This window comes from Ixodes scapularis, unplaced genomic scaffold (assembly GCF_016920785.2).
Source record: "Ixodes scapularis isolate PalLabHiFi unplaced genomic scaffold, ASM1692078v2 ptg000146l_1___fragment_1__unscaffolded, whole genome shotgun sequence".
Taxonomy (NCBI): Eukaryota; Metazoa; Arthropoda; class Arachnida; order Ixodida; family Ixodidae; genus Ixodes; species Ixodes scapularis.
Genome location: NW_024609921.1, coordinates 658123 through 678817, shown reverse-complemented (window position 1 = coordinate 678817; position 20695 = coordinate 658123). Strand labels below are relative to the sequence as shown.

The 20695-nt window shown below is 43.5% G+C and overlaps 1 protein-coding gene across 1 annotated transcript in view; it reads left to right on the top strand.

Annotated features, from left to right (window-relative positions):
- Window positions 1–241: 241 nt before the first annotated feature.
- The window catches only part of LOC115328353, a 30981-nt gene continuing 10527 nt past the window's right edge, over window positions 242–20695 (top strand). Inside the window, exon 1 of the mRNA XM_040218510.1 lies at window positions 242–305. Coding sequence (XP_040074444.1) covers window positions 242–305 — 64 coding nt within the window. The remainder of the gene's footprint in view (window positions 306–20695) is intronic.

Sequence of the window (20695 nt, the reverse complement as noted above, 5' to 3'; positions counted from 1 at the left end):
CCTTTTTAAGCTCGTGCCGCCGTAGAATTAAAGAGCTGAGTATAGGATGTGGAAATGCTTAGGACGCGTAGGTTAAGTTTCCACCATGAATAGACAATAGCAATCCCCATTCTAACGAATCATTACCTGTCAGACCTGATACAAAGCGCAAAGGTGGCAGTGTTAATATGTGACGGTATATTGACGTGATTTCTGCTATTTTCAGGAAAACATTTTCGGTGTGCCGTGACTCCTTTCTGCAATGCAAGGCCAAACGAAGATGATAATATTTGGCACGGTAATGATTGTATACGCAATTCAAAATGGTAAGATACATACTAAGTTCAGGAATAAAAAATAAGTGTTTTGCTGGAAAACATCTACAACAAAGTTTATTACGACGTTTCGAGTGGGGATCGCTCGAAACGTCGTAATAAACTTTCGTTGTAGATGTTCCCCAGCAGAACACTTCTTATATACATTTCTCTCTCTATATATATATGCCGATGGCTTCTGAAAGATAATTCTTGAAAATTATGATAGGCTGTCGCTCAACGAAATGCTGAATTGCTGATAAACATATATATATATATATATATATATATATATATATATATATATATATATATATATATATATATATATATATCTCTTTTTTTAAATTTTAGCATTTGCCAAAAAGTACGTTCTGGCGGCGACGTTAAAACAGCATTGGAAATCCGCAGGGGCAGCTTGGTTGTACAAAATGAACGTAGAATTCTGTTCTGAGAGTGTTCTATCAAGATACAAAAAAAAATGCACTGAAACAGTAGATTCCATCTTAATAATGGAAGGTTCGAAGGGGCAATTAGCATGATGTATACTTTCTCGTTGTGTCTGCTCACATCCAATTTTTTATATCCATTCATACTTTGCATCGTCATTGGCTTGGTCCTTTTTATCGTTCACCGTGATTCGCTGTATCTGGTTTGTGCAAGAGAATAAACTTACCAATTCTTAAAGTTACTTAAAGGGGTACTCCAAAGGTTTCTTGTTGTCTCCGTTTTGCTTGAAATTTTGCTAAACTCACCAACAAACATCGCTAAAGTAGTATTTCAAATATTAAGCCAGAATATTTTTTTCGCGAAGTTATTGGATTTACAGTGTTGGTCGTTTTCAAACTGAAAGTCTCTACTGGCAACAACGAAAAAGTGACGTCAGTGGAATGCAGGGATTAACTCTTTGGAATGTAGATTTCGTTCCCAACTGATTCCAAGCAGTTTCATTGTGTCAAATGAATGCTTTGGAAGCTGGATCCAGTTCCCGCGCTGCAGCACGGAACACATCATTGGTGTATTCTATTCTTCAGACTACTTGCTCGACTGGCAAGCCTGCCCGCCTCTAACGCCACAGCCCTGAAAAGTAGAGGTATATTCGTATGGTGGTTTTGGAATCATTTTCATTTGCCGATTTCACAATAACTATTATGAATTTCTTTTCTTAGAGAGCATACCGGAAAGGGTAAAGTCTGGGGAGTCAGAAACTATAGTTAGTTGAGGTAGATAATAGAACCTATGGACCATGAAATTACCTTTGTACATTCGTTTAATAACTTTTATACTAAACCTTCAATATTCACTGAACGCCGAACAGGCATCCTTTTTTGTTTCGGTTTATAAACTTCTACAGGAACAATTATTGAAGGATTGAGTTTTTCGTCCTCTCCAACTCACCGTGAAACAAGCCGCGGGGTAATTTTGACTGTCGCGACGTGCTCTGTCACCGGCACCGGAAGTACTCTCGGCAGTAGGTGAATGGGAACGTTAGCGGCGAGATGGCGGTGTGCCGGAGGTTTTTACCACAGTGTTTTACTGCGCTGATGGCGCCAGTGCCGCCGACATATTTTCTGAATCGTCGCCTCTCATCACCGCAATAGCCATGGACACGCCGCAGCTGAGCGAAATTAATTTAGACGAGTTGCGCTACAGCGACAGCACGAGACTGGTGTCATACACCGGTAGGTAGCGCACCAGATCGTCAGCACGACAGCCGCTGCTCCGCCGCTGTCTGCCGTTTCCGCGGTATCTCGAAAAAGAAGGGGACGCGCTGCCACTCACTGGCGTAGCAAACAATGCACAAAGTTTTATATGGGCTCAAGCTTTTTAAATTTTTATTTTGTCAGGTGTGGCTCGCAGGGTAGAGTGGATGAAAAATGAAAAGGAAAAGATGCAGTACGCCGTCTTGGGCGATCACAACTTTAAAACATGACTTTACTGACAGTACAAATCTCGCCACGCGCCTTGTCTACGATTGCAAAAGTCAATGTCATCTTAGCAGAGATATAGCAACCTAGAATTATGATTGCGTGATCACATAGACGTTGCTATCGTTCAAGGAATGCTAACACTAATCACATTCTCGGCTGACAAAAACGCGTCGAAATTCGCATTCTTTATACACGCTTTAAATACAGTACGCACCAGTAATATCTTAAACTTCATCACACGCATGGAATGCGCAAAATAAGAAATCCGGGTGGGACACAAATGCTGAGAAGTCACCACTGTAGTCGAAATAAACAAAGACGACTGCACGAGTGGTTGTGCTGTTTTGAGGGTGCCGCCCCAATATCGCCGCGAGAGTATATAGTGCATTTTCTTTTCTAGGACGTGCTAGGTTATCATCGAGACACGCGACGACAATTCAGTCAAGGATAGCGCTCTACGCGAAAATATGAGCTTCCACCACGCCGATCGACCACGCCGATCATCACCACCTACGCCATATGTTTCTCAGCAGACAGGCGGCTATGCGCAGGCGCAGTCTGATCTTTCTCTTGCTTCGTTTATCACATGATAGATGATGCATAGCTCCGAGCATTATCTAATTCGGCAATTTCCGTCACATCGCTAATTATCCAAGAAAATGGGGATCAGAAAATTCTATAACAAAACGTTTAGAAAACATTCGTCGCCAATTTATCCTTTATGATCGTGGTGCTGGTTTGGTAGGCTCTGATCCAATACGCAAATTGGATTTGGCTGACGTCCTGTGGAACAGTGGATGCATCCCAGTGATAAAGCAGAGAGCTTTAGAAGGAAAGAAAGTATGAAAGACTGTTTTGTATTTTAAGAGTTCTATAGCAAATCTTTAACGCGAAAGCATAAACTGTCTCATGGAGCGAGCTGACGTCATCAGTCTGAAGCGTGAAAACTGCAGATAGTTTCCTTAGGTTCCATTGGCTGAAGCGCGTCGGTGGGGCTCCCATTGGCCGCTGCGCTCGTCAGTTTACACGACTGCTCACCCCATGGCGCTGCGTGTCCATCAGCGCGGAGCGTCCAAGGTCACCAGGGGAGCACACACGCCGACCGGCGACGAAAAGTACGCAGCAGACAAAAAAAAGGGAGCGGACGAGCGGCTTGCATGCCTTTCGCATTCACAACTCATAAGGAATGCTTAGATGTACCTAGATATTTTTTTTTCTTTTGGCTCCCTATTTGTTTTTTTGTTTCAGTTCACACCTTCTACGACGTGCGGGGTAAAAATTTCATTTCAGAATTGTTTCATGGTTCCTTTGAATAAAAAATAATACTTAGTGAAGTGCAGAATAATCCAATAAGCAATTTGCCGAAATCAGCTATTCATAAGTACGTTTATACAATCCAAAACTAAATCTGCTGTAAAATGGCCTTTTGTGTTCTGTTGAGAGGCGCAAGTTGGCGAATGGAGTACTAATTGTAGACGGGTTATTTCATAAAATTATGCAAATAATTTTTAAGAATTTCGGTAACCAAACGTTAGAAAAAAAATCTGGAGGTTCATTATTTAGGCGGCATATTGCCGCGCGCGCAGCTGGCCAAGTAGGCAGCGCGCGCGTGGCCTAACGGTTATGGCGCTTTCTCTCCACGCTGAAAGCCAGGGTTCGATTCCTGGCCGCGGAGGCACATTTTTGTTGAGTCTCAAAGTAATGATCTGGTAAATTCGAGAACCATGTTGGGGGGCTCGTTCGAGGTCAGAATGTTCTACACGCCGAACCTTCTGCGCCGATTATTCCAGAAGCCCACACGTGTGCATGGGGCTCCGCGTGGCGATATGCATTCAGCTCGTCCCAGCGGTTGACTCTGGTGTTACGCGACGCTCTGTTATTATCTTTTGTACCCTTTTATTTTTGGCACAAGTTCGCCACATTAAATGCTTATTTCTTCCTGTTTATTTATTGTTTTTTGGTCACCACCCGTGACAATATATTTATAAATTTAGCCCCATGGATGAAGAGTCGCTTTGCATGGCGCCTTGTGTCCTTTCACAGTATCGTGCCACCAATGACCAGGGTGCCGTGCCTCAGCTGTTTTTGCACTCGAGGTATATGATGGCGGCTGCAAAAGCGATTATTCATCGTCGTGTTGATTGTTTTCATGCGTACGATCAACGGGAATCTGGTGCTACAGTTGAATATGTGATCCACATAAAGCTCATATATTGAACAGAGCTTTATCGAAATCTTCACGTCTTGTCACTCACGGGAGGATTATCTTTAATTCAAAAGAAGGTAGTTATTTCAAACAATTTCGAATTAAAATTTCGTGGAAGTGCAGTGCTTGAACGAAAAATGTTTTCGCGGTGTTCAACCGCTTCATCTCACTGATTGGTTCACATATTTTTCTGTCACCTCTATTCACACCCTGCTGCTAAAGATTTCTTGTTTTTAATCCATGGCGGTTAAAGGTTGTGGGGACATCCTTCTGTACAACAAACGTTGTACAGGAGCCAAGTTACAGTTCACACTGAAAGAATAAAAACACACAGAAAATACACGAGGGACAGACACACACAGCTCTTTCAACGAGCAACTACATTTAAATGATGCCCATTACACTATGATGAACCACCTAGGATATGAAGAAAATTAATTGAAGACGAAAATACTAGAAGGTACTAGAAAAAGATAAAGAAAAAGGTAAAGATGGCGGAAATTTAACTTCCTGAAAAGGAAGAAGAAAAGAAACGGGAGATGTTTTCTATGACAATTCCGGCGCTAGGAAATCCATCTCTGCTGTCGATAACGATAGTGAGGGCTCAGAAACATTGTCTGTGGAAGTTTTGATCTTAAAGGCTTCGATGATCTCTCGCCCATACTTGTCGTTGTGTGAGCCTAGCACAGTAGTGTTTGCATACCTAGGAGAGCAATCTTGGCAGGTGCGAGCGTGGACAACAATCGGATGGTAGGAGTCGGATGACGCCTTGTTGGTTTCAAGAAAGTGTTCTCTAAGGCGAACATTCAGGCATCGTCCCGTCTGGCCAATGTATTGACTGCCACAACTGAGCGGAATAGAATAAATTGGCTTCTCTCGGCATTTGACGTATTTGTTGACGTGTTTTATGGAGCATTCTGGTGGACGACTTTCGTTATTTACCCTTTGGCACATTTGTTTTAGCTTCATCCGACATGTGAATACTACCTTCGTATCGAAGCGGGCAGCGAGACTCCTCAGGCGGTGGGAAGTATTATGCACATATGGAACACAGGCCCGGCGTGCGTGGCTGCGTCCATTGTTGTTAGATGATCGGTGGTTGGGCCCTGTAATGAGACGCTGAAGGGTAGTACGGAGGAGGTCTGCTGGATACCTGGCTCGGAGAAGCCGGTCATGCTGACGTTGGACGCTTGTTGATGAGAGATGGGGACAGGATTTTGAACGGGAAGAGGCAAACAGGGTTCGAATAATTCCAAGCTTTACCAATTTAGAGTGGTTGCTGCAGAAAGGGAGGACCGGTTTTTTGGAACGTTGCTGGAAACTCCAGCATATGCCTTGGCGATGAAGATGAAGCCTTAAATCCAGATACTGGAGTCCCTCTTCTGTTGGTTCTTCACTCGTAAACCTAAGACCCGACGAGCAGGAATCGAATGCTTCACAAATGGCCCGTGAGGAGATTGAGGTCGGATGAATAACAAGATAGTCGTCTACGTATCGAAACACTCGGCATTCGGGGGCAAAAACATCCAGTCGGGACTTAATTGATCGGTCTACGTACATGAGAAACACTTCACTGAGTATTGGGGCTAGGCAGGAGCCTATACAAACACCCTTCTTTTGTCTTAATATGTTGCCGTTGTATTCAACGAGAGTTGACTGAAGGTATAAGGCAATGAGATCTGTGAAATCCTTAGCTGTGATCCCTGAGGTATTTTGAAACTTACAGAGACCATGTTCATGAATCGCATCAGACACGGAATTCAAGAGAATCTGGGGGTCTAGGCTATAGTAAAGCTCTTCTATGTCTAAAGAAAACATGGAGAGTGGCTGGGTGGTGGAGTGTAGGGAGGTAAGGTGCGAGATAAAATCTGTGGAGTTTGAAATCCTAAAGGGCTGGAGGAGCGTCACCGTGGAGAGATGTTTTTGTAGGAATAAGGCCAAGGGTTTCTGCCAGCAACCTCTTTCAGATACAATGCTTCTGAGCGGCACTCCTTCCTTATGTGTCTTGGCTGTGAAAAATACGGAAAAATACTGTTTTGCAGGTGAACTGAGCGTTTTCTTGAGAGCGGGCAGATTCATAAAAGTGCACAGTCTTTTTGCCTCTGCGCGCAGAGATCCTGATGGCCTCTTCTTTAGTTTATCAAAGTTCTTTTCCAGTGCATTCGTGACCTTCTCTCCATAGGTTCCTTGATCCATGACCACGAAAACACCGGTCTTGTCTGATTCGAGCAATTTGAGTTTCCCCTGTCGCAGCTCTTCAAGTGCTTTCCGAATCGGGAACTTGCCTACTTTCGGAGGGGGGTGGTAGCGGATAGAGCGAACTGCCGCGTTCAGAAACTCTGACCTCCCCTGTTCTGGAATATGCGAGGCAACTTTATGTACCGAAGTTAATTGGTCAACTCTTGAGGTGGGAATATTTGGAGAAAACTTGGGACCATATGAAAACACTTCCAAGGTACCAGGGGAAAGTTGTTGGTCACAAAGGATGACCGGAGGGTCAAACACTGCTTTGCTAGCTTTGCGGCATGACGCATTCATCGATGTAACGATGGTGTTCCATGCAGATTCCAGCATTCTGGTATCCGCCTGAGGAGTCTCGCTGCCCGCTTCGATACGAAGGTAGTATTCACATGTCGGATGAAGCTAAAACAAATGTGCCAAAGGGTAAATAACGAAAGTCGTTCACCAGAATGCACCATCAAACACGTCAACAAATACGTCAAATGCCGAGAGATCCAATTTATTCTATTCCGCTCAGTTGTGACAGTCAATACATTGGCCAGACGGGACGATGCCTGAATGTTCGCCTTAGAGAACACTTTCTTGAAACCAACAAGGCGTCATCCGACTCCTACCATCCGATTGTTGTCCACGCCCGCACCTGCCAAGATTGCTCTACTAGCTATGCAAACACTACTGTGCTAGGCTCACACAACGACAAGTATGGGCGAGAGATCATCGAAGCCTTTAAGATCAAAACTTCCGCAGACAATGTTTCTGAGCCCTCACTATCGTTATCGACAGCAGAGATGAATTTCCTAGCGCCGGAATTGTCATAGAAAACATCTCCCGTTTCTCTTCTTCTTCTTCCTTTTCAGGAAGTTAAATTTCCGCCATCTTTACCTTTTTCTTTATCTTTTTCTAGTACCTTCTAGTATTTTCGTCTTCACTTAATTTTCTTCATATCCTAGGTGGTTCATCGTAGTGTAATGGGCATCATTTAAATGTAGTTGCTCGTTGAAAGAACTGTGTGTGTCTGTCCCTCGTGTATTTTCTGTGTGTTTTTATTCTTTCAGTGTGAACTGTAACTTGGCTCCTGTACAACGTTTTAGACATGACCCGCCCTAAAATTGATGCTTGTTCGTCCTGCCAAGGAGTGGGGGGAGGGCGGAGGTATGGCCTGTGGAAGCATTGGCTATTCCTACCATTGTAGGGAGTGCTCTGCAGTTCCTAATTCTTCTTTCAAGTCGAAGGAAGAATCTTGAACTAACGCGTGGCACTTTCTAACATCTAGAACGGCAAAGTCAAAAGGCCGTCATAGAGACGAACCCAAAAGTAACCAGGATAATAATTTGCGAGCCTACTTCTATGTATAAAAGAGTAGACATTATGAACCTTAAAATCGCTGTAGAAGGTATCAACAAGTCTGTGCAAACTATGTTTGACCAGTATGACGAAATTCTCAAGCACATGCGCACTCAACATTAAAAAATAAGCGACCTCAAAGAAGTGGAAACTATTAAAAACTGACAACGATCCAACGAGACTTACCCGCTCGCGTAATATTTCAGTAATATTGGATGCAAAATATATTATCAAATATTAAAGATGTACGGGCTTAGCGGAGAGGGAAACGCGGTGACCAGCGTGTGGCTGGCACAAGGACCACGTAGCTTCCACAACACTGTCAGCTTAGAACTGAACGGGGTGGGAAAAGCAACTTTTGTTCGAGTTTTGAGCGACGGGCTAATCTTCTAGGGGGAGAGTGGCTGTGTCCGAACGAGGGTCCGAGAAAGAGGGGAGTCCTTCCTCTTTCAGATACAATGCTTCTGAGCGGCACTCCTTCCTTATGTGTCTTGGCTGTGAAAAATACGGAAAAATACTGTTTTGCAGGTGAACTGAGCGTTTTCTTGAGAGCGGGCAGATTCATAAAAGTGCACAGTCTTTTTGCCTCTGCGCGCAGAGATCCTGATGGCCTCTTCTTTAGTTTATCAAAGTTCTTTTCCAGTGCATTCGTGACCTTCTCTCCATAGGTTCCTTGATCCATGACCACGAAAACACCGGTCTTGTCTGATTCGAGCAATTTGAGTTTCCCCTGTCGCAGCTCTTCAAGTGCTTTCCGAATCGGGAACTTGCCTACTTTCGGAGGGGGGTGGTAGCGGATAGAGCGAACTGCCGCGTTCAGAAACTCTGACCTCCCCTGTTCTGGAATATGCGAGGCAACTTTATGTACCGAAGTTAATTGGTCAACTCTTGAGGTGGGAAGATTTGGAGAAAACTTGGGACCATATGAAAACACTTCCAAGGTACCAGGGGAAAGTTGTTGGTCACAAAGGATGACCGGAGGGTCAAACACTGCTTTGCTAGCTTTGCGGCATGACGCATTCATCGATGTAACGATGGTGTTCCATGCAGATTCCAGCATTCTGGTATCCGCCTGAGGAGTCTCGCTGCCCGCTTCGATACGAAGGTAGTATTCACATGTCGGATGAAGCTAAAACAAATGTGCCAAAGGGTAAATAACGAAAGTCGTTCACCAGAATGCACCATCAAACACGTCAACAAATACGTCAAATGCCGAGAGATCCAATTTATTCTATTCCGCTCAGTTGTGACAGTCAATACATTGGCCAGACGGGACGATGCCTGAATGTTCGCCTTAGAGAACACTTTCTTGAAACCAACAAGGCGTCATCCGACTCCTACCATCCGATTGTTGTCCACGCCCGCACCTGCCAAGATTGCTCTACTAGCTATGCAAACACTACTGTGCTAGGCTCACACAACGACAAGTATGGGCGAGAGATCATCGAAGCCTTTAAGATCAAAACTTCCGCAGACAATGTTTCTGAGCCCTCACTATCGTTATCGACAGCAGAGATGAATTTCCTAGCGCCGGAATTGTCATAGAAAACATCTCCCGTTTCTCTTCTTCTTCTTCCTTTTCAGGAAGTTAAATTTCCGCCATCTTTACCTTTTTCTTTATCTTTTTCTAGTACCTTCTAGTATTTTCGTCTTCACTTAATTTTCTTCATATCCTAGGTGGTTCATCGTAGTGTAATGGGCATCATTTAAATGTAGTTGCTCGTTGAAAGAACTGTGTGTGTCTGTCCCTCGTGTATTTTCTGTGTGTTTTTATTCTTTCAGTGTGAACTGTAACTTGGCTCCTGTACAACGTTTTAGACATGACCCGCCCTAAAATTGATGCTTGTTCGTCCTGCCAAGGAGTGGGGGGAGGGCGGAGGTATGGCCTGTGGAAGCATTGGCTATTCCTACCATTGTAGGGAGTGCTCTGCAGTTCCTAATTCTTCTTTCAAGTCGAAGGAAGAATCTTGAACTAACGCGTGGCACTTTCTAACATCTAGAACGGCAAAGTCAAAAGGCCGTCATAGAGACGAACCCAAAAGTAACCAGGATAATAATTTGCGAGCCTACTTCTATGTATAAAAGAGTAGACATTATGAACCTTAAAATCGCTGTAGAAGGTATCAACAAGTCTGTGCAAACTATGTTTGACCAGTATGACGAAATTCTCAAGCACATGCGCACTCAACATTAAAAAATAAGCGACCTCAAAGAAGTGGAAACTATTAAAAACTGACAACGATCCAACGAGACTTACCCGCTCGCGTAATATTTCAGTAATATTGGATGCAAAATATATTATCAAATATTAAAGATGTACGGAACCAAAAATTTAAATATTCAAATATTTTTGGGAAATGAGTCAAGCATGACGGATAATAACCATAAATTACAATCGCACGTTTGTATTTTGAACGACTGGCTATATTTTTCGTTCCAAACGGCGCACTCGAGCAAGCGCTCGAAGTGAAGCGAACGGAGAGCGCGATGCGTCATGGGATATCCGGCGCAAACAAAAACAGAAAGAAAAGATTCCCCGCATTCGTGACGAAGCAAGGCTGGCGTGGTTATGAACTTTGCCCTTGGTGGCGTTGTCAGCGTTGTGGTGTTGTCAATAGGGAGTTTTCGTAGATCGTTTCCGCCGCCCCGCAACGATCTCCGCAACCCGCCACGAGGTCCGGGTTTCTTCAGTCAAGGCCGTCGGCGCGCAGGCGCAGTAGCCGCTTCTTCGTTGCGGAGGGCTTAGCGGAGAGGGAAACGCGGTGACCAGCGTGTGGCTGGCACAAGGACCACGTAGCTTCCACAACACTGTCAGCTTAGAACTGAACGGGGTGGGAAAAGCAACTTTTGTTCGAGTTTTGAGCGACGGGCTAATCTTCTAGGGGGAGAGTGGCTGTGTCCGAACGAGGGTCCGAGAAAGAGGGGAGTCCTTCCTTTCTGTCTTCTTGGACCGTTTGGTACAATGCGCGATTTGTGAGTTGAGCTAGAAGGAAAGCCAAGAAGGAGAACGTTGAAATTCCAAAGAGCGTCGCTTCTCCGAAGAAATATGCTACGTCACGACTACGTAGCACGTTCCCCAAAGTTGCTAGATTACCTCCCAAATAGGCTCCGCATGCATCCATCAGGTGCACATTGAAAGATCGTTTATTTAGCTGTCAAATTAGTTTTCTTGTGCCTTTCAACGGAAGACCGGTGTTTTTGAGGTTTAGAGTGCAACATGCAACACATTCAAGCTAGAAAATGAGCGTTGGAATCTCGTTTTCGTGCCACTTTAAGCTTCAAGGCATCTCTGTATCTAGAAATTAATATCTTTTGTCAATGGCCAATGAGGTGGCTGCGAAAATAAATGTACAACATCTCACCGTGACGAATGTGGTTTCAATGCACACCCGTACGAAAATGTCAGATATGGCCCTGATATATTTTATATACGGCAAGATATGATAATATAAGCAGTGAAATAGGGCTGTATTTCGCCAGATATGGGAGCTAATACGGCCGTATTTCTCGATATAGGTGGGCAAATACTGCCAGATCTGGCCGTATAAGTGCGTAAATACGGGCATATATCACCATACACGCGTGCACATATAGCCCCAGATAATGAAATATGGGCCCGTTTGAGTTGTGGAAGCAACAAGTTATATGTACTCGCTAAGGCACTAGTTGATTGATCTATATTGCATGAGTCTCATGTCATTGGTTAACTATTGTTAACATCCTTAAAGTGAAGTTATTCCAGGTATTTGGACCAATTATTAAATTGCGCAATTTGAAGATTGAAAGACAAATGAAATTTGGTTGTATGTTTGATGCGTGACAATATGACGTAGTGCGATCGGAACGCGACTTAATCAAACAATGGATTTTAGTCGCAGCTCTTAGGCACCCGTTTCCGAATTAAGCGGTGTTTGCGTCGCCATCGGTGTAACCGCCCCGCTAAATTTAGCGAAAAATTGATTTGGTACGTATGTCACGTGACGTAAATTTTCCCGCGAAATCTGGCAGTGAAACAAATTGTTTTCATATTTCCCCGCTAAATTGAGCGGGTAAACACGAACCGTTAGCTTACTCAAGATGCAAGACGCTACTTCGCCGTCCCGAATCCTTTTCCCTTCGAACGGAAGCCGTTGCACCCGGAGTACAATACGCAGCTCTTTCAAAACCGTTTGCGCAGCATCGCATCCGTTCGTTTGCGAGCGTCGGCGATTCATCGTGTGTTGAAAATCGGAAGATGTGCTGTCCGTGGTGTCTTTTATGTGTAACGCGTTCATAAAAAAAAATTTAAACAGTGTACACATGATTGTATATTTATTGGTAAACATATATATGTGCATATCTATTTATTTATTTATTTGTCGACATCATGCACAAAAAAAAATAGTCGCGTTTATTTTTTCATTTAAAATTATAATGTGGTTTATACAGCGTAAAACACAGTATATTGAAGCTCGTATCGTTCTGAGTTAAAAAGCTAGACTTCATAGAGCTGTATGTTCACTCGGTATTGACAGCAGGGTAGACGCTACGCGTGTTTTAGGCCAATCGTGTATCCGTTTAGGGTCACGTGACTACAGTCTAGAATCTGGTGACAAAGCAGGACATCGCACCTGCCTGGCGCCCAAGGCCACACATAGCATTCACAGCAGTGTCAACCTTCGTTACAAGTGACACATCCCCTCGTTGCGGCCCCGTAAGATAAGCCTTTTGTTTGTGAAACCCCGTTTTGGCCTCTCCCTTGATCCTTTTCTCTCTCTCCCTAAGCTGAAAGCGTTGTAAAAGTTGAGTGGTCACGTGGTTTGAGGGACGACGCATTAGCCGTTCCCGATCTCGGAATGCGTTTAGCCGGACCTAGTTTGGCGTGTGAATTCTCCCTCTGTGGCTGCTGCGTATGTCTGCTTTTGCAAGCGATTTCTTCAAAGAAGCCCAAGAATGTTTTGAGATGCGTTTAGTGTTCGGTTCTACAAACGACAGCTTGTGCTACATCGTGTTGAATCTTCACTGGCACCTTCGCGTTTCTGTGTTCGAGTGGTGGTTTTACCGTGGCCGTGTCGACATCTCCCTTGGATAACACCTTTCAAGTCGCGTCTCGTCAACGTAAGTGCGCTGCAACCTACTTCGTGACAATTGATTGTTTTTCCTTAATGTATTCCAGATTACTTCTAGATTTAGGCCGTGTCTATCTCCTGGCAGCCGGGAGAATCATTGTGCAGAATGTTTCGGCATTAGTGCGATTGTGCTACAAGCAGAAAGTTTCGATATGCCGCGGACAAAGTTTTGACGTGTCGCCAAAAAACAACAGCAACACAGACTCTTAATTACGCGTTCCAAAATTTGACGAGCGGCTTTACGAGTCGCTTGTAGAAAGATTGTTACGATTTTGCGAAATACTGGTAAACAATGCTAGGTTACCGTCATAACCTAAACCCTGGGATGAGGATAAATCAAATAACGGAAAACTCTCAGTGACTCAGGCTTTATATTATGATGTTTCCTAACCGGCATGCCAAGATACTTTCGCTCCTTGCAAGGGTTAGCGTCTCGCGGACGGCACAAACGGATCCCCTGACGGCGGCGTCTCGGCCAACTTGCACGCGGGGCCGCCGCCGGCCGATCGCCGTTATCGGCGTTATGTAACGATAGGCAAAGGACTTCTACTCCACGAATGGGCAAAAGCCGATGCAAAGGCGTGCGCGAACGTAAACAACGGTAGAAAAGTGCCGTAGCTCGCCGCTATGAGATGCGTGCCGCTAACTCGGTCATCCGCGGGCGTATCCCTCTCCTCCCGCTTGTACTTTCTCTAACTTGACGGACACTGTCTCGCGGTTCATGCCGACGAAACGATCGTCGGGATACAGGGTAATTGCTACAGCCGAGCGCGGCACAGTTTACCATTGCTTCCGCTGTGGAGGGTCGAAGAGTCAACTACAAGCACAGTAAATACCGTTTTTTTATTTTTATTCTTGCAGATTTATTTTCAAAGAAGCCGTGAACGCTGCACTTATGCGGTTTGTGCGAGAGTGATACGCCCAGGGGGACGTTATGTAGTCTGCTAATCTTTGCGATAAGTCGGGTAATTAATTAAAATTCATTATTTAACTTTTAATTAGTGAAAATAGACATATAGTTTCAATTAGAAACTTGCTGAGCGTCGTCCAAAACCCCAAAACCAGTAATTCTTAGAAAGACTGAGCGCGTGTGAAGCGCAGTAGTGCGCTGAAGTTACCACTCGTGGACCAGGTACAAGGCTGGGGCTAGATAAGAGACAGAAAAATTGCGGGGCGCCTTACCCAAACTGCTAGCCTTGTACCTGCTCCACGAGTGGTACCTTTAGTGCGCTTCTCACGCACTGAAAGACTTTCTGAAAATGACTGATATAGGGATTTTGGACGACGCCCCGCTAGCTGCTTATTGGAACCGTATGTCTATTTTCACTAATTGAAAAGTTAATTCGTGAATTTTAATTAATTAGCCGAGTAATCGCACAGCTTAGCGCCCACGTAGTGTCCCCCTGGGCGTATAACTCACTCGCAGAAACCGCATAACTCTAGCTTTCATGACTTTTTTTAAGAACAAATCTGCAAGAATAGAAAAAAAAAAACCTGATATGGCAGGCAGATATACACCTATTTGGCAGACCCAGATATGGTTATATAAAAAATTGGGCAGATCTGGCTATATAAGGCTTATATAAACTGATGTGCTTGATGTGGCCCGATCTGCCCAATTTTTTATATAACCATATTTGTTTTTTTTTTTATATAAGTCCAGATCTGCCATTTTCGTAAGGGCAGGCTTCCGGCACCTAGATATAAGGTCCATGATATCACTGCTCGTTTTGCGAGACAATCGGTGGATTCATTTTTAAGAGGAAATGTGAACTCGTTTAGTCCAAAGACGTATCGCTACCTTCTTGAGAGCTTGACAAAGGAAAACTGTTTCGCTTGCGGTGACCAACGACTGGGCACAAAATCATGATTACAAGTGCGGCTGGAACATGAATGTCAGGTTTTATATTAGACAGAAGGACGGGGGGAGAGCGCTTCTTCTTGCTAAGTGAAAGTCACTTGGATAGTACTGTAGATTCTTGCTGACTCTTGCTTTTGTATTTGTTTTGATCCTTGATAATGACAAGTTCGGTTAATATTATGCCATTGATTTTGGAAATGTTTGTTTTTTATGGCAATTTGCTGAATTTCTTAAACTATTTCACTTAAAATCGCTAAAAACAAGAGTGTTCAGCTTGAAGTACTTCTTGCTCAGTTCGAATGTGCATTCGACGTTATTATTTAGCTGAGTCTTTTACGTCGAAGAAAACACTACGTTTAACCAGCTTATATATATATATATATTTTTTAAACTGAATCAGCAGTCGCCGAGGTGTTGTTTCTTTAATGGTAAAAAAGAATTTCCCCTGTGGAAGTTTTGGTCGAATACTCGTGTGTTAATCAAGAATACGAACTTATATCTTTATGCAGTAACTGAAATGTGACAGCCGGGGTGTACCGCCATTGAGACAAAAACCTCCAGAGTTTTTTCAAGAATCAATTTTGGTAATTGCACGGGAAAATAAGTAGAAAGTGAGTTTAGACGCCGATTTTTAATACACACATGCTCTTTGACGGATCTGGAAAGATGCAATTTGAACAGATTCTTCAGGAATGATCGATATGCCGAATTTCTAAAACGTCTAGAAACACTCTGTACGCTGAGATCTTTGTTGGGTCAACATTCTCCGCTGTTAGTCAATTGCGTAGCGTTGTCGGTAACAATCGAGGCCTACTGCTCACGTCTTGATCCTCGCCCACTGCTGCGAGCTAAGGGCTAGTATTGTTTTACGCTCGTCCTTGCGCATGTACGTGCTCGTCTTCCCGCCCGTCCTTGGTTTTTCGCCGTAACCAACATGGCGCACGTACACTTCAGTTCGAAATTTGGGTTTGAGTGCCGGCAAGGGCGCAGGCGCGGGCGCCTGGTTTTCGAAAGCGCTTTTTTTTTTCCGCGACTGCTTGTGCGTGTGAAAGATCCTCCAGAACTACGCTTTCGCGCCCTTGCCTTTGCCAGTGCCGAAGCCAACTGGTGAGACGGAGCATGGTCTTTGGCGCCCAGACTAGATGGCGCTGTGCAGTTCGCATATCGTCTATTGGAATGTATGAATATAAGCACCTCGCCCAGCTGAATCCCTCCTACGTCTTCTTTGTTGCTTGACCTATTCATAACCAATATTCATATATCATAGTTTAAAGCATGAGTAATAAGTACAGACAGAAGCAATCTTCACTGTACCTTTTTGTGTCGTAAAAAAATACATTGCATAAGAAAGACCCTGAACCAGTATTTTTTTTCAATAAATTACATCAAACCACCTGGACAGCTGTGGGCAGAGAATCCACAATCTTGATTCATGTGATGTTTTTCAGAAAACTGACGGAGATCATTCCTATAATATTTTCTTATCTCGGTTTGAAAATGTCTACCAGGAACGCTTTCCTTACATATTGCTTCAGCATAGCAAAATTATTCTTAATACTTAGATCACCCCAGAACTATGGGGAAAAATAAAAGAACGAATAGATTAGATGCCACCTTTGCAAAACTCGCGAAATCTTGACGTACTGAGACCTTGAAAATTGCCGGATGTTTGTGAGAAAACTCAGCCCGTGTTTTTGACATGCAAAAATAAACTAGACATCGCGCAGAGCTCAAGCCCCGTCAGATCGTAGCCTCAGCCATTCGAGCATGATTCCAAAGTTTCAGCACCGACCGTTAGCGTATATAAAAGTTATAAGTGATTTTCTGAAAATTTCAATGGAAAAATGATGGCCGCGGAGCTCTCGATTCCATGGAGCCTTATGGCGCCAGAAACCAAAAACGGGCGAAAATAGGCCCCCTTTTTCCACTGATATTTTCAGAAATTCGCTTCTAACATTTAAATAAAATAATGGTCGGTGCTTAAACTTTGCTATCTTGCTCAAATGGGTGGGGCTACGTTCTGACGGAGTTTGAGCTCTCCACGATATCCAGTTTATTTTTGCGGTGCAAAAATCCGGGTTCGGATTTCTCACAAACACCCTCCATATCGCAACAAACTAACGAAGGAAATTAAAAACGTAGAAGCGAGCTATTTTTTGCAATTTTTTATCGACGTGTGCAAATAAGGCAGATGTTCCGTGGTGGAGACTGAATACTGTGCTGAACCGTAATAAAAAAATAAAAAATGAAGTCTGCAAATTTGTTTCCACAACGAACAACTGACTGGGAGCTGCTTTGACAATGAAGTACATACCCGCTTCGTTGACTTAGCTTGTTGACCTAGGCGCTTCGTTGACCTAGCTGATTTGGTTACTGAAGTTTTAGTAATAGAGCGATTTTGAATGAAGAAGCTTTATTTCTGAGCCTAGCTGTAAATACTGAGGTGACGTTCGTTTTTGGGAAGATGAATAACAGTGCAAGCTTGCGATGCAGACGCTATAAAGATTAAATCTGTGAAATGCGTATTTCCATGCTTAAATTATATCTTCAACGTCGGGTTATAAGCCAATTCAGCTCCCAACAGGTTAGTTTTGTATAAAAAGAAAACAAAACCACATGGGAAACCACAAACCTGTTTCAATGTTACCTGTTTATTCAAAGGGACTAGAAAATGTCATTTTCTCCAGAATGTCTAACTTCTGCTATAGAAATTATATACTTAAGGTAGCACCATTCGGATTTCGGAAATATCAGTCATCAGAAGAACCTCTATTGGAACAAAAGTAATTTATTTTGAACACGTTTGAAAAAATATAACCCCTGGTATTTGTGCAGTTTTCCCGACAGCCTTCGGTAACTTAAATCATTGCTATTATTAAAAAAAATTGTAGGTGTGGCTTTCGCAGAAGACGTTCAATGATCTTGACGTCATATTTACACAGTCGAAAATAATTTGTACAACTAGAATTAATAGATGACCATTCTTTCGACATAAAACCATTTTTATCAGGTGTGCGCTAAGGAAGCATTCTCGGTTCCTTTTTTATCTAGTATGTATTTCAACGATACCATGGACATAAATGAAACTGCAAAATGTTATTAAAGCAGATGACACCGCATTGTTGTTTTCAGGTAAATGTGTCTCCGAACTAATTAAGAATTATAAGAAGACACGTCTAAATCTGCAAAAATAAACAGCATGTAATGCGCTGAGGAAAAACAAAACCCACATCCAACAAAAGTTGTTCCATTTTACCCCGAGGACAAATGTAGATAAATGGACAAAAATTTCAGGTTGCACAAGTCAGATATTTAAATATTGAACGTCTTTACAACGCTTGGCGTGTTATTCACAGAACGGATGACTTTTGATTGATTGAGCTCTTCTCGGCGCGGTGGGGCGCGGCGTATTGGACAACGAATTTCATTCTACGACGGCACGATCATGTACCGAGCCTGAATTTGGGACGAGATAAGGAGCCTTCATGACGAGGCGTTCCCGCCCTCGGTATGGCAGTGGTGTACCAATCCCGCAGCCAAAGTTGTACGAAACAGGGTTGGGCAGTATCGCGATACAAATGTATCGCGATAGTATTTCAGAAATACATTCCGTATCTGTATTTTTGTATCGCGAGACATTTGTTTCACCTGTATCTGTATTCCTGCATCGAAATACATTTGAAATGTTTCTTTGCATCGCGATACAATCAGGATGAAATGTATTTCGTTACATTTCGTGAGAAATACTCCCCCCCCCCCCCCCCCCCTCCGAATAAAAAAAAGAAAAACAATTCCAAACACAATTTTTTTCTTTTTGCTTATGAATGCATTAGGGTCAAGGAGATGCCGGGGCATTGTTACTATTCTGACCAAGGTTCCTTCCGATTCTCCAAATTATTTTTCTGTGCGCCCTCTCCTCTTTTCTGAGAAGTGTTGCGTAGTCGGGGATTCGTACCAGGTGGCGTGCCAGGGGTGGAGTTAGATCATCTTCTGCCGCAGTTTTCTGGCGTCCAATGCCCACTCTTAACCGTCTCTCTTTGCCTTAGCATACACAGTACACCCAGCCGGCAAAGTTGAATCACAGTCTGTTGCAGCACCAGCCTGGTGGTGGTTGACATGAAATAGTAGCATGACTCACGCTGTCAACACATATTCGAATGCGTCTGCGGCTGCGCCCGTAATATTGCATGGTTCATAGGTACGTCACCAGCCCACGTGAACGTGACCCGCTGCTCTGGTGATCCGAAACCCAGGAAGGAGGCCAGACGTGGCCTCGCTGTGCCGACCCCGACTTCGTATAACTGTGACTCGTCTCAAGCGCGCTGTTTCTCGGAGAGCTCGCAACTGTGCCGGCTATACCAGGTCGCAACCCACGAAGTTTCTGTTTGGATGATGCTAGGTGAAACTTGAGGACCACAATTTATTCGTCGGTGGCAAAGGGTCGGCAGGAAGGACCTTCACAACCGGGATGCCACCATATCGTTTCTTCAAGCGTAACAGACGATAAGAAATTTGTTCCAAAATGCTTCAGGTGGTTCACTATTCTTAAAAATTCCAAATGACACTGCCTGCACGATCTTCAACGAGGTGGCCTACGACGAAAATACGTATCGTTCTTTCATACAGCAGTGTGGTAAAGTTTCACGTTCAAGCCCAATCCTACACATAAAGAATACCAGTTCTTTCCATCATGACGTCATGTGATCAATGTTGACAGGGGCGTCCCTATTGGACAGGGGCGTGGTGACGTTTTGATGGGATTTAGGGTGACATAGAATTGATTTAGAGGTCGAAGTCTTTTCGCATCCCTCATCAGACAGACAGGATGTTAGGGAAGAGAACATGGTTAGCCCTTGAAAGAACATTTTTTTATAGAGCCCATTGAAGACTGCTCTCGTCCGAAACCACAACCTCCAAGGCAAAGTTCCAAGCGTACGGGAAAGTAATTTCGGGATCGAAAACTTACACTTCAAACTTCAAACTTCATCTCAATTGGCGTCTCAAACAAGTTTGAAAAAGGTATTGCACTATCAGTATTTCTGTATTTGTATTTCTGCCATCCCTAAAATGTATTTCTGTATTTGTATTTCCAAATACTTTTTGCCTCTATTTAAAATGTATTTTCGAAACATATCGCGATACATTTTCACAGATATATTTTAGTATCAGTATTTTAGCTACTATTTCAGTGTATCCCAGTATTTGTATTTCCAAATATATTTTTGAGCATTTCTGCCCAACCCTGGTACGAAACGGCGTTCCAAGAAACGGTGTTCCTGGCACGCGTTCCATTTAGGAGGAACGAAGGAACGCCGCCGTTCAATTTTACATCGGTGGAACTGGAACAGCAACTCGGTACCTTTTTAACGCGAACAGAAAAAGAAACATTGTTTCTTATTTTCTTCTCCAGTGAGGTCATTTTTATTTGATTTCTGATGGGGAACTTCAAAAATTATAAATAATATTAACAATATTTTTTTTTTCCACGAAGAGCACGATCTCGTTAAATATTTCTTACTTATTTTGTGTTTTATTTTGCGGGGTCCTCGTTTGGTAACAGTCGGGTGCAGGCGAACTGGTGGACTTCGATTCATTTTTCAGTGCATGAGACTGTGTCACAAAAACAATACTTTTAGTCCAACAAACAAACACAGAAAGAGGGATGTCTCAAACTCAGTTTTTTTTTTTTGCTTCCACGAATCCCAGTACAC